Source organism: Lissotriton helveticus, chromosome 11 (genome assembly GCF_964261635.1).
Source record: "Lissotriton helveticus chromosome 11, aLisHel1.1, whole genome shotgun sequence".
NCBI lineage: Eukaryota > Metazoa > Chordata > Amphibia > Caudata > Salamandridae > Lissotriton > Lissotriton helveticus.
This window is the reverse complement of record NC_136072.1, coordinates 942375818-942388589: the sequence shown is the minus strand read 5'-3', so window position 1 is coordinate 942388589 and position 12772 is coordinate 942375818. Positions and strand designations below refer to the sequence as shown.

The 12772-nt window shown below is 45.2% G+C and overlaps 2 protein-coding genes across 5 annotated transcripts in view; one reads left to right on the top strand and one right to left on the bottom strand.

Moving 5' to 3' along the window:
- Positions 1-7600, bottom strand: part of CHEK2 (checkpoint kinase 2) — a 260226-nt gene extending 252626 nt beyond the window's left edge. For all 4 annotated transcript variants that reach the window (XM_078667290.1, XM_078667292.1, XM_078667289.1 and 1 more), the window contains exon 1: positions 7471-7600. The gene's annotated coding sequence lies outside the window, so the exon portion shown is untranslated. The remainder of the gene's footprint in view (positions 1-7470) is intronic.
- Positions 7601-8353: 753 nt separating this feature from the next.
- HSCB (HscB mitochondrial iron-sulfur cluster cochaperone) overlaps positions 8354-12772 on the top strand; it is a 102875-nt gene continuing 98456 nt past the window's right edge. The window contains exon 1 of the mRNA XM_078667288.1: positions 8354-9288. Within this exon, the coding sequence (XP_078523414.1) occupies positions 8642-9288 (647 nt within the window). The 5' untranslated portion in view covers positions 8354-8641. The remainder of the gene's footprint in view (positions 9289-12772) is intronic.

The window sequence follows — 12772 nt, the reverse complement described above, 5'->3', positions numbered from 1 at the left end:
ACATACACTGAAACTCTCAACATTATCAAGGACATGCTTTTTTTAAATAGACTTGGGAGTAGCAAACTCCTCACAGCGTAGTCATTGAATGATGCAAATGAGCACTAACAGAATATTTCTTTAGATTTGAGGATACCTTGTACTTACAGAAACACTGGACCATCTACGTACACCGCCTTGAGAAACATTAGATCCTGTGCCCCCCACAACCCACATATCACACACATAACACTTTGGAAGTAGTGTATCGATTGCATATTGGTTATATGGCAGGGTGACGAGAAAACAGCTAAGGACTTTTTGTTTTGGCTAAACAGACAGAATGAATTCCTGAAATTCTCACACACACTATCAAAAACTTAACTGGTATTTCTGGATATGAACATTTTCACCGGAAAGGAATTTTAAAAACAACCACAGATTTTAAACAAACAGAAAAACAGTTACTCTTGTTTGACAGTTTTCATCCAAGGCACCTCAGGGAAGATCTTCCCTTTGGTCAATTCTTGTGACTTACAAAAGGCAAGCAAAATGCCTGGTCTCAAAGCCAAAAGCACTGACCTATCCTAAAACAAAATTGTTATATAATGCTATGAAGTGAGCCAGAAACAATCACAGAAAGGCATTACTTGAAATCTCACCACCAAAAGACAGAGATCGACCTATCTGCATCACGACCTACAGCAGTGTATCAAATCAAGTGAGTAAAATGATCAAAAAGCATTGACACATACTTAACAGCGGGACCACAAACTTTGTTAAACCCATGTCCTTGCACAAGAGGGGTTGCAGCCTACAAGACATGCTGGTACACACACAATCACACTTAACCAATGAAACAAGACCCACTCAAGGCTTTATTACTCCAAAAAAAGGACATCACCCTTGTGGTAAATGTAGCGTCTGCCAATTGACCAAGACAACCAGGATGATTACTTTCAATAACAACTCAAGATGGGAACTACGACATTTTACTAAACGCAACTCCCAATTAGTGATATACATGATCACGTGCCCTTGTTAATTTACATTACTTAGGGATGCCCACACGGATTGTGAAAACAAGAATCTGTGAACACCGCAGCAACCTTCAATGAGGTTGTGTAACCACAAAGATGTCAGCACACTACATTGAACATGAGCATACTGCTAGAGATTTCAAATGGGTAATCATTGAACAAGTGAGCCAAGAATCACAGCTTTTTGAGAAAGAGCAACAATGGGTTTTCAGGCTCAAGACACACATAGGAGGTCTTAACGAAAATATTTCCTGGGGCCAATTCACATGATTTTCCATACCTTGTAATGTAGAGTTTTTATGACCACTACTATACATGGTATGTTGCATAAGAAACATCTAACATATTACGCCCTAAGTCCATACAAGGGTATTTATTTTTTCTCTGGACAATATTGATTTCATACCTTTTTCCACACTATTTACCATGTCTTTTTTTCCCATACCATGTGTTTGACACTGTTATTTTTTGGTTACAATATTTTTCAAAAAATACTTTTCTTTTTTCCCAATATTTGTGACAGAATCTGCTCTATTTTTTAACCAGGTCATGTTGGTGTTTGTTTCATGTACCCCGGTTCTTTAAAGAGATCAAAGTGAACAAATAAGGTTCCGAGGAACATATTCACTAGTTTTACTCCCTTTCCCTCTAATTTTCTGCCTTTTTACAATATTAACCAATCTTTTTTCAATTTGTAATTTAATTTCTTGCCATTTAACAGAAAATGCTCTTATGCTCTTATATCCCCGAACGGCAAGATGCTGAATGAAGACTGCAGTGGGAACGCGCTCTAGGTAGTTGTTCCATTGAGAGCGGCCACTTTCTCCCGGTCAGCGATCTAGACTTCAGCCGACAAGAGGATGTCAATGGCTGATCGACTCAGAATAATTTATTCAGGGCCAGCACCACTCGCCAGCATCCTTGGAGCCACAGGCAGGCGGGTTCCCTAGAGTGAAGAAGCTGCCTTGATGAAAAAAGTTAATAGGAGCTTGCTCCCCCATTTGTTCTAGGTCCATTTTTACAACTCACTCGCTTTAACTTTCATTTGATACGACGGGTCCCCTTCTGAAATAGAGTGGAACAACAGGTGTTCCTCTTCCCAGTTTGGACTCATGATGTCTAAATACGGCTTGCAACACGTATGTAATTTTACCTATTACAAGCAGATATATATATATATATATATATATATATATATATATATATATATATATATATATGTCCGTGTGAATTTATAGTCGTCTCCTGGGCCTCACTGTTTTGTAGTATCACTAGATGTGCTCACCTACCCTAGTGGATAATATATCACGAATGCCCACAATGGTGTAGAAAGTCTAAAATATAACATGCAAAATGATCACAGGGCCATATTTTATTAATCTTTTTCTCTACTTCTTCTATGTATCTTCACAGTTTCCAAGAAACAAACCTATTAGGTATGGTATGTCTCTCTGTTATTTAACCAGCATGCTGTGAACTTTAAGATTAAAGGAGAGGTATTAGCGAGTAGACTTCCTTGGTCCTGAAGAAAAGCTTTGGGTAGGCTTGAAACTAGTTGATCAGCGAAACCCAGGGACATTACCTCCTTATCAGTCTTCCTCGCCACAGTAATTCACGCACAAGCTTTAGGCTCCCACAGAAACTCAAAAAAGTTAGCTAATTAGTCTCTCTTCCCTCCAATATGGCCACCTCCTTTAACAACCAATAATATAAAAGGAGCGACCACCCAGTAAGACCTGTTTTTTTGTTTCTGCATTGCTCAGAGTACTGTGTGTTTGAGATTGCAGGTAAGTAGGTGCAGAGGTCCTGCTATTGCGGACTCAGGCTCCGAGGGGTCAGGGTACTACTGGGCATGCCGGTTTGATTTATGTTGCGCTGGTTTTAATATTTTCCCCCCATTTTTTGTGCTCCCTAATGTGTGTGTGGTTCTGCTTTAGCAGACTTGCGGGGAGCACGTTAGCATTTTTCAGCAAGGGCCAGCCTGGGGGAGGGGGCGCACATGTTTATGGTCCTCTCATCCTGGTGGTCCTGTGGGAGCGGACTTATGGGAGGGTTGCACACAGTTTCTGGTGACTCACTGGTTGTTAGTGAGGGATGCTGTTGTCTGGTTGTATCAGCTCCACGCTCACCTTAGAATAGAGGAGGAACTACCAGTCAAGATCGCATATGCATTCGCCGGCGGCCAAAGGAGCTGGTTTTAATTATTGTTGATGGCGTGCACGCTTGACTTACATGACAGTGGTACCCACGGTGTCTGTGGGATACTCTTCATGCCGGCTGTCCAGACCTTGGTTTCCTGTGGGAGGGGTAGGTGCAGAGCAGCTTGCCTGCAGCGACGCTAGAGGGCTCCCTCATCTCGCTGCTGGCCCCACTTGGACGGCCCGTGAGGTTTCAAGAAGGAAACATTAGGGTTCCAGAAGGTCCCCTCAGTGGAACCATTATGATACGACACTACCTCAGGTCGTATACTGGTGTCCTGACAAATTTTTAAAGGAACCAAGTAATTTATGAGCACCCAGGTCCTGATGAATCGCCCTTAGGGCGTGAAACATGTTGACCACTTCTTGCACATAAAGGGTTGAATAAGGGTTGGTTCCATTACTCGCCACCCCTTAGTACCCCTTTTCTTTTTATTGAAGCAGGGAGCCTGACCAATAAAACATTCACCAACAGGACTCCCCTGACTTCTTTTAACTTCACTACCACGCTCACGATTACACTCCCTTAGGCCCCTCACACGCACACACCCGCTGGCCCAGAATTAAAGATCTCCACCAAAAGTGCAGCTTTCACCGCTGCCCGACGGGCATTGCACCGCCAGCCTGCCGAAGGAGCAGGGTACCGATGATGAGGCTGGACAACTATCGACTGGGGCTACAGCTGTGGTCCTGTCGATAGCCTGTGTGAGGTACCTTTTCATTCTGGAATATGGGTCTACACTGCACACTTGAGACCCTTTCTTCACCCCTTGTCTAGATATCACGAGAGAGAATTATAGGTTGAGCCAAATTTCTTGAGCTCTCCCGGGGGAACTCTGTACACCATTTGTTGTTGATTGTTGTTAGGACAAGTACATTGGACCCCCTTAAAAATTGTCCTACCTCCTTTCCCCCTTTTTGATATCATACTCTTCTGGGCAGCCAAGGCATTTTTTTTACATCAGTAGTTTTCCAAGTTTTTTTTTTTATTTAAATAGAGTTTGGGTCAGTGTGCATTGCATTTCATGTTTGTACGATGGAATCGAGTGGTACAGCTACTGAGAAGACCCATCATGTGACGGAAGTGGGGCTTCTGACATCACCCATAGAGTTTCTCCCCCCTCCCCCTGATTTTAACCATACCTGTTAGAGGTGCAAATAAATACAATTTTCCTACTAGCCATGTATTTTTAAGTCTCGCCTGAGCAAGCGCATGCGCTGTCTGGCGAGACATTTAGTGAGTAGGCTTCAAAAAGCTGAGTCACTGTAATGGGTTTGGATGAGGTGCAGGAAGAATTGGCGCTCTGGCGTGTACGTTCATAATTTAAAGAACACAGCTCGTAAAACCACGGTGCAGGCAGGTCAGGGGGAACAAACCCAGAGGAGAAAACAACCCCTGCCAATGCATGGGTCAAAATCCACACAACAAATAATGCTCAAAGTCCTGTGCACACGTATATAGTGTAATAAGGGTTAACTCTTAAACCAAACGTATTAACCACTGTTCATATTAGAAATGACGGAGGTCGACATCCATGGTTTCATGTGGGATGGAATAGAAAAACAAATCAGCCGACACGCGTTTCGTCACACCATGTCAAGATGTGACTCTTCAGGTCCATTACCCGGAACACGAGACACTTGATACACACACCGCTACGGGAGCCCAGATCTCCCCAGCACTCAGACGTACCCGTCCTTTTGACTACATTTCATTCAAATATTCGTTGCATTAACACCAGACCGCGACCGGGTTGGAATTATCACCGGTCTCGCGAACTACCCGATCTTTTCTCCGTAATAACAGCCCTGAAGAGTCACATCTTGACATGGTGTGACGAATCACGTGTCGGCAGATTTGTTTTTCTATTGTACTGATCGAGTTGAAATATATTCCATCCCACATGGAACCTTGGATGTCGACCTCCATCATTTCTAATATGAACAGTGGTTAATACGTTTGGTTTAAAAGTTAACCCTTATTACACTATATATGTGTGCACAGGACTTTGAGCAGGCTTTAAAAAGCTGACCACAGCTTTTTGGGTGGCATAGAGCGTGCGGTTACGCGCACAGCTACGAGCAGAGGCACCATCTGGCTTTCCTCTCTTGTCATGGGCACGCACACCTTGGGAGCATCCAAATAGTCATATGCTTGCATGTTCTGCCACCAAGTGGCCAGAAACTGAATTGTCACTATAAAGACAATTGATAATATCCTGTAGATCATGGGTACTCACAAATTTTCTCTTGGGGGCCAAATTTACAGTGCGGCTTATGGCCAAGGGCCGCACTGGTGGGGGCGGGGTCAGTGGGGAGGGGGCGGGGCTAGAGCAGCAAAAAAAACTGACCATGAGTTTGAACACAGGCCCCTGCAACAGACGCCTTCGTCTACTGAGCCACCAGACCTGGCATAGACATCACTCACACACTCACTCACACAGTCGGTCTTCCTTCCTCTCTCCCTCTGTCTGTCTGTCTCCCTCTCTCTCCCTCTGTCTGTTTCCCTCTGTCTGTTTCCCTCTGTCTCTCTCCCTCCCTCACTCTGTCTGTCTCCCTCTGTCTCTCTCCATCTCTCTCCCTCCCTCCCTCCCTCCGTCTCTGTCTCCTTTCGTCTCTGTCTCCTTTCGTCTCTGTCTCCTTTCGTCTCTGTCTCCTTTCGTCTCTGTCTCCTTTCGTCTCTGTCTCCGTCTCCTTTCGTCTCTGTCTCCGTCTCCTTTCGTCTCTGTCTCCGTCTCCTTTCGTCTCTGTCTCCGTCTCCTTTCGTCTCTGTCTCCGTCTCCTTTCGTCTCTGTCTCCGTCTCCTTTCGTCTCTGTCTCCGTCTCCTTTCGTCTCTGTCTCCGTCTCCCTTCGTCTCTGTCTCCCTTCGTCTCTGTCTCCCTTCGTCTCTGTCTCCCTTCGTCTCTGTCTCCCTTCGTCTCTGTCTCCCTTCGTCTCTGTCTCCCTTCGTCTCTGTCTCCCTTCGTCTCTGTCTCCCTTCGTCTCTGTCTCCCTTCGTCTCTGTCTCCCTTCGTCTCTGTCTCCCTTCGTCTCTGTCTCCCTTCGTCTCGGTCTCCCTTCGTCTCGGTCTGTCTCTGTCTGTCCCCGTCTCTGTCTGTCCCCGTCTCTGTCTGTCCCCGTCTCTGTCTGTCCCCGTCTCTGTCTGTCCCCGTCTCTGTCTGTCCCCGTCTCTGTCTGTCCCCGTCTCTGTCTGTCCCCGTCTCTGTCTGTCCCCGTCTCTGTCTGTCCCCGTCTCTGTCTGTCCCCGTCTCTGTCTGTCCCCGTCTCTGTCTGTCCCCGTCTCTGTCTGTCCCCGTCTCTGTCTGTCCCTGTCTCTGTCTGTCCCTGTCTCTGTCTGTCCCTGTCTCTGTCCCTGTCTCGGTCTGTCCCTGTCTCGGTCTGTCCCTGTCTCGGTCTGTCCCTGTCTCGGTCTGTCCCTGTCTCGGTCTGTCCCTGTCTCGGTCTGTCCCTGTCTCGGTCTGTCCCACTCTTGCCCCAAAGGCACAGTTGCACCATAGCTTCCACACACCTGTACATCACTACACACGCACCTTCTTAGACACACAGAGCCAGAGCTCTCAAGTTTGATAAATCCTAAGAGTGAGAACTGAGTAGCATATTTTAATACCATGGGAATTGACGTGACACAAACTGTGACTTTAATTACAACACAAGTGCAACCAGCGAACGGATCAAAAATCAACACAATATATAAAGTGGAAAAAATAATGGCTAAACGCCACTGAAATAGATGCGTGCCTACTGTAGTAGTGGCGCTCGGGAGCAGAGAGGAGTCTAAAACGGTTCCTCCTATTGATTGGAAGGATCTAGAACTTCGTTTTGCTTTCAGGAGCCTCTACTACTCCCAGAGCCTCCTCGGCACACAGCAGAGCTTTGTTTATTAGAGCTTCATAATTGTATATGTAATTCATGTAAATACAGCGGGTTGTTGCACTTGTATCTATACTGCTGATTGTTACACTTTCGTCTGTACTACAGCATTCCTGGTATGGGTTTGCACAGCTTACATCTGCGTTACACCTGTTGTGAGAGTTAAAGAAACATGCGCAGCAGTTGTGTTCTGTAATGGTAAAACCATGTTCAAAACATAGATATCAAAATACTTAACTTTGTCAATGTTATTTTTAGATGGTTGCTGCAAGACGCAAATGAGTGCTAGGACGATCTGACTAGCTTTAGATGGGAGGTAATTCACTATCCAAACACTTCTATGCCACGTTGCCTCTAACGACGATACTACTTCTACCCTCACCTTTCGAATACAGGAACATTCAGACCCATCTCACAGCCACAGGGTGAGCGCCAAAGCATCGTGAATGCTCGTTCTGAATACACCAATCACCCTAACGCGAAAATCCCAGCCAATCAGCGCACCAATCACGGAGGTTCAGGGCGACCAGCCAATCCCACAATTTTTAGAAGCAAAATGACCAATCACTTTCTAGGTAGCTACGCTTCTCAAATTTTTTTAAAGAGCACTTTATATTCAACCCAGCCTAACCACAAAATTGCTTTGGGATACGTCATTATCGAGCGAGAAGTAGTAAATCATGCATTTTCAAGAGCGGCTGCAGCAAACTGGGAATACCAATGAATCATTCCTGCTTAGCAACTGCTACAAATTTGCGAGTGAACTGATCTACAACATATATAAAGAAAGTATATTTTCACCAAACATACTATATTCAGTTGTCATTATTCTGAAGCAAATTAACCGATATGTCTGAGATATTATTTGACAAAGAGGATTCTCCATATGACAGATCCCTAATAAGAAGTGCACAGTTCAACATGGCCGCCATATGGTAACGTTCTTGAAAATAGTTGGGGAAACAGTCATACTTTTAACTGAATTGATTTCGTTGGATTTAATGGCCATTTTGAAATTTGACGCCTCTCACAGCATCCCACGTAGGATTCTTAGTCAAGAGGACATGGTCAATGTGTTGCACTAGTCTCGTAGAATTTTGCAGCAACTTTGTGAAACCTGTTAACCAAGATTAATAACTTATTGCACGAGCGTTAAAAAATCATAGACTTATTACCGGTCATTTTTTATTTCGTATTGCTGGTTTAATTATAGAAGTTGGTTCTTCATTTGTAACTTGTGATATTTCTGGAAAGAATCTTGAACAGATATACATTTATCTACCAACAGCATTCAAAAGGAAGGAAACCGCCCTAGTCAAAGATGGAAGTGTCGTTTTTGTCACACCATCGAACAGTGCATACTCAAACGGACGGACCTCTTGACCGCTGCACGTTTCTATTGTAATTTGCATGTTTCGGCTAAAGTCGCGAGCGATATTAAGTGGGGTTGCCTTTCGTTTTTCATAGACAAGATTGGAGGTCACGTGGGGAGATCCGCCAATGTGTTCTTATGTTTATGTCTGAGAGACCGGAAGCATAAAAGACGTTTACAAATGTTACTCGAAAGAATCAGACTAAGGTCGTTCTGTGCCTCGTTTCCTTGTGAGTATATACGGTTTCAGGAGAAGAGAGGCGATGCGGCTTCTAGGCACGAGCATAGGGCTGCTACTGTCACATTTGACAACGACGATGCTGTTGCTTGGAGATTTAACACATATCTTCTAAGTACGAGCAAAAGGTTGGCCGCTCGACATCCTAATCATCTCCCTCCTATCAGTGGCAACCATGACCTGGGGGCCTGGAGAATTAACGTCTCCTTTTTATGCACAGACACTGGACTTGCAGTCCGTCACCACCATCTACCCATTGCCAGCCAAAGCACTGAATCTGGGAGGCTGAACACTCTCTCTCGGCTCACAATAAATGGACGAACACCCAGGCATGCCTGTCTCACGGTGGGGCACCAGTTCATCCGTTATTTCAGAGCTGTAACTGTTAACGCACATGATCCTGCTTTAACTTATAGCCACATGCATTATTTGTCAAGAACGGGCTCCAAAGGAACTTGCAGCATGTCAAAGACAGAAGGAACATGTTGGAACTGTCAAAATCATGTGCAGTTGGACCTATTTTTCTGTCCCACTTGCAGTGCCATTCAGCCTCCAGACCAATCCAAGGATTACTTTCAGATAATGAACAGGTGAGATCATTGATGTGTCCAGTAGGTATTCCAAATTGTTATCATTTTATTTCCGCATTGTAGTTTTCTTGGTCTGATATTAATAAGGATAATAACTGTTCAAAATATTGGTATAGGTTGTATATGTTGCCTGGTGGAATAGGCAGCTGACAGCATACGCATTTTTTAATTAATTTTTTTATTTTATCTGTTTTTATATAGCGCAGACTTTACCCGAAGGTGTCCGAGCGCTTCACAATAGGAACAGTAATGATACATGAGGAGAAAATTACAAGTGAGCATGTTACAAAAGCAAACGTTGCGTTACTTGAGGCAATAGTGACAATTGTGCATGTATCAAGAGCAAACAAAATACAAGAGGTAGCAAACGGTATGTTACAAGCGGAAAAAGTGACGTGTGCATGTTACAAAAGCGTACAAAGTACAAGTAGAGGTATAATAGTGCAATAAATGGCATACACTCAAAACACAAGAACACACTGGGAAGGCACTGCAATAGTCATGGAGAATAGAATTTCCTATAATGGAAGGACTTACTTCAGATAATAGAGAGGGCGTGAATTAAATTTGGAAGTGTCTTTGAAGGAAGAGAACTTTGAGGTCAGTTTTGAAGGCCTGGGAAGAGGTGGTGGTCCGGAGCTGAGGCGGAAGTGAGTTCCAGATTCTCACCGCGTTGCCTGAAAAGGATTGGGCCATCGATCTTTCCTTCTTGAAAGTGGGAGGTTTAACAATACATTTTCCAATTGGTGGGAAATATGGCGACAGCAAGCTGAGCTGCCGCGGTGCTCCGGATCCAAAGCTTCCGCTGATGGCTGTCACGGAGTGTTGCACTGTCCTGTGAGGCATGATAGGAAATGAGAGGATTTCTTTGACCCATTAAAGACCCATTAAGGATCCGTCGAGCGATTTTTGCCGGTTTAGCTTGTTTCTGAATATTTCGTTCCCCCGTAGCTTACCGGTGTTTCGTTTGGCGTCTTCGGCGTCTTCCCTCCGTTTTCTATGTGTTTGGAGGCATGTCCCCTCTTCCCCCTCACCTGGATCCCTGCAGGCTTCTGGCGTGAATCTCTCGCCGTTTTCATGTATCCCCGCTCAACGGCCCCCAACCCTCCTGGGTTTGCGGCTTTGGTCCCGGGCCGCCCTGGAGCTCAGGAGAAGGCGGCGGTTCCGGAGCTTACTACACGCTTCTTGCGTGACAAGCTGCGGTCTCAGCGGTACTGGACCCGGCGTTAGCAGCGAGGAGGCACTGGCTGAGGCAGGAACAGACTCGCTACACGATTCCAAGGTGATTTCGGGGGATCCAGAAAGTCTGGCTGGTAAAACCTACGGTGAGGCTGTGGTCTGTCCTGTTCCTACTACTGCTACCCTAATACCAATATCAAAACAAGCATTTACAATGCAATAGGTCTCGCAGCATTAAAGTTTGAGCTATTGGCATTGTATATTACAATGTGTTGCATTAATTTGTTATCAAACTCTGAATTGTTTTATAAAGATGATTTGCAAACTGTCAAATGTTGCTGAATAGTAAGCAACGTTGTGAATAATATTGTTTGCTAGTCATCCTTGGGTACCAGAGTACTTCACTTGAGGCAGAGGTATTATCTTTAGACTACAGGTGCCGGTGCCGCTTGAGCTAGAAACAGGGCCAGCCACTCACTACTCTGCACTCACTACTCACCACTCACTACTCACTACTCACTACTCTGCACTCACTACTCACCACTCACTACTCACTACTCTACTCACTACTCAGCACTCACTACTCTACTCACTACTCTACTCACTACTCTACTCACTACTGACTACTCTACTCACTACTCTACTCACTACTTTACTCACTACTCACTACTCTACTCACTACTTTACTCACTACTCACTACTCTACTCACTACTCTACTCACAACTCTGCACTCATTACTCACTACTCTGCACTCATTACTCACTACTCACTACTCTGCACTCACTACTCTACTCACTACTCTGCACTCTCTACTCACTACTCTACTCACTACTCTACTCACTACTCTGCACTCACTACTCTGCACTCACTACTCTCTACTCTCTACTCTCTACTCTCTACTCTCTACTCTCTACTCTCTACTCTCTACTCTACTCACTACTCACCACTCACTACTCACTACTCTGCTCACTACTCTACTCACTACTCTCCACTCACTACTCTACTCACTACTCTACTCACTACTCTATTCACTACTCTACTCACTACTCTGCACTCACTACTTTACTCACTACTCTACTCACCTCACTACTCTACTCACTACTCACTACTCTGCACTCACTACTCACCTCACTACTCTACTCACCTCACTACTCTACTCACTACTCTGCACTCACTACTTTGCACTCACTACTCTGCACTCACTACTCTGCACTCACTACTCTGCACTCACTACTCTGCACTCACTACTCTGCACTCACTACTCTGCACTCACCACTCTGCACTCACTACTCTGCACTCACTACTCTGCACTCACTACTCTGCACACTCACTCTGCACTCACTACTCACTACTCTGCACACTCACTCTGCACACTCACTCTGCACTCACTACTCTGCACTCACTACTCTGCACTCACTACTCACTACTCTGCACTCACTACTCTGCACTCACTACTCTGCACTCACTACTTTGCACTCACTACTTTGCACTCACTACTCTGCACTCACTACTCTGCACTCACTACTCTGCACTCACTACTCTGCACTCACTATTCGGCACTCACTACTCTGCACTCACTACTCTGCACTCACTACTCACCACTCTGCACTCACTACTCACTACTCTGCACTCACTACTCTGCACTCACTACTCACTACTCTGCACTCACTACTCACTACTCTGCACTCACGACTCACTACTCTGCACTCACTACTCACTACTCTGCACACTCACTCTGCACTCACTACTCACTACTCTGCACTCACTACTCTACACTCACTACTCTGCACTCACTACTCTGCACTCACTACTCACCACTCTGCACTCACTACTCACTACTCTGCACTCACTACTCTGCACTCACTACTCTGCACTCACTACTCACTACTCTGCACTCACTACTCACTACTCTGCACTCACTACTCACTACTCTGCACTCACTACTCACTACTCTGCACTCACTACTCTGCACACTCACTCTGCACTCACTACTCACTACTCTGCACACTCACTCTGCACTCACTACTCTGCACTCACTACTCTGCACTCACTACTCTGCACTCACTACTCACTTACTACTTTTTAGTTCCATCTTTAGTGCCCTTTAGTATTCGGTGGTTCCGTGCTACAAGGGTAAGAACACCGCCTTCATTCTTTGAGTCAGGCTAGCCTTAAAATTTTAAGAGCCTGAGCTCCTAACATATCTTCACTAAAGGGTCGGGTCTGGTATATCACAAGCTGAGGGGTCCGTTTTCTAGAGGTACGCGTGGTGGCTTGGGTACGATTTGCGATGGCCAACGTTTT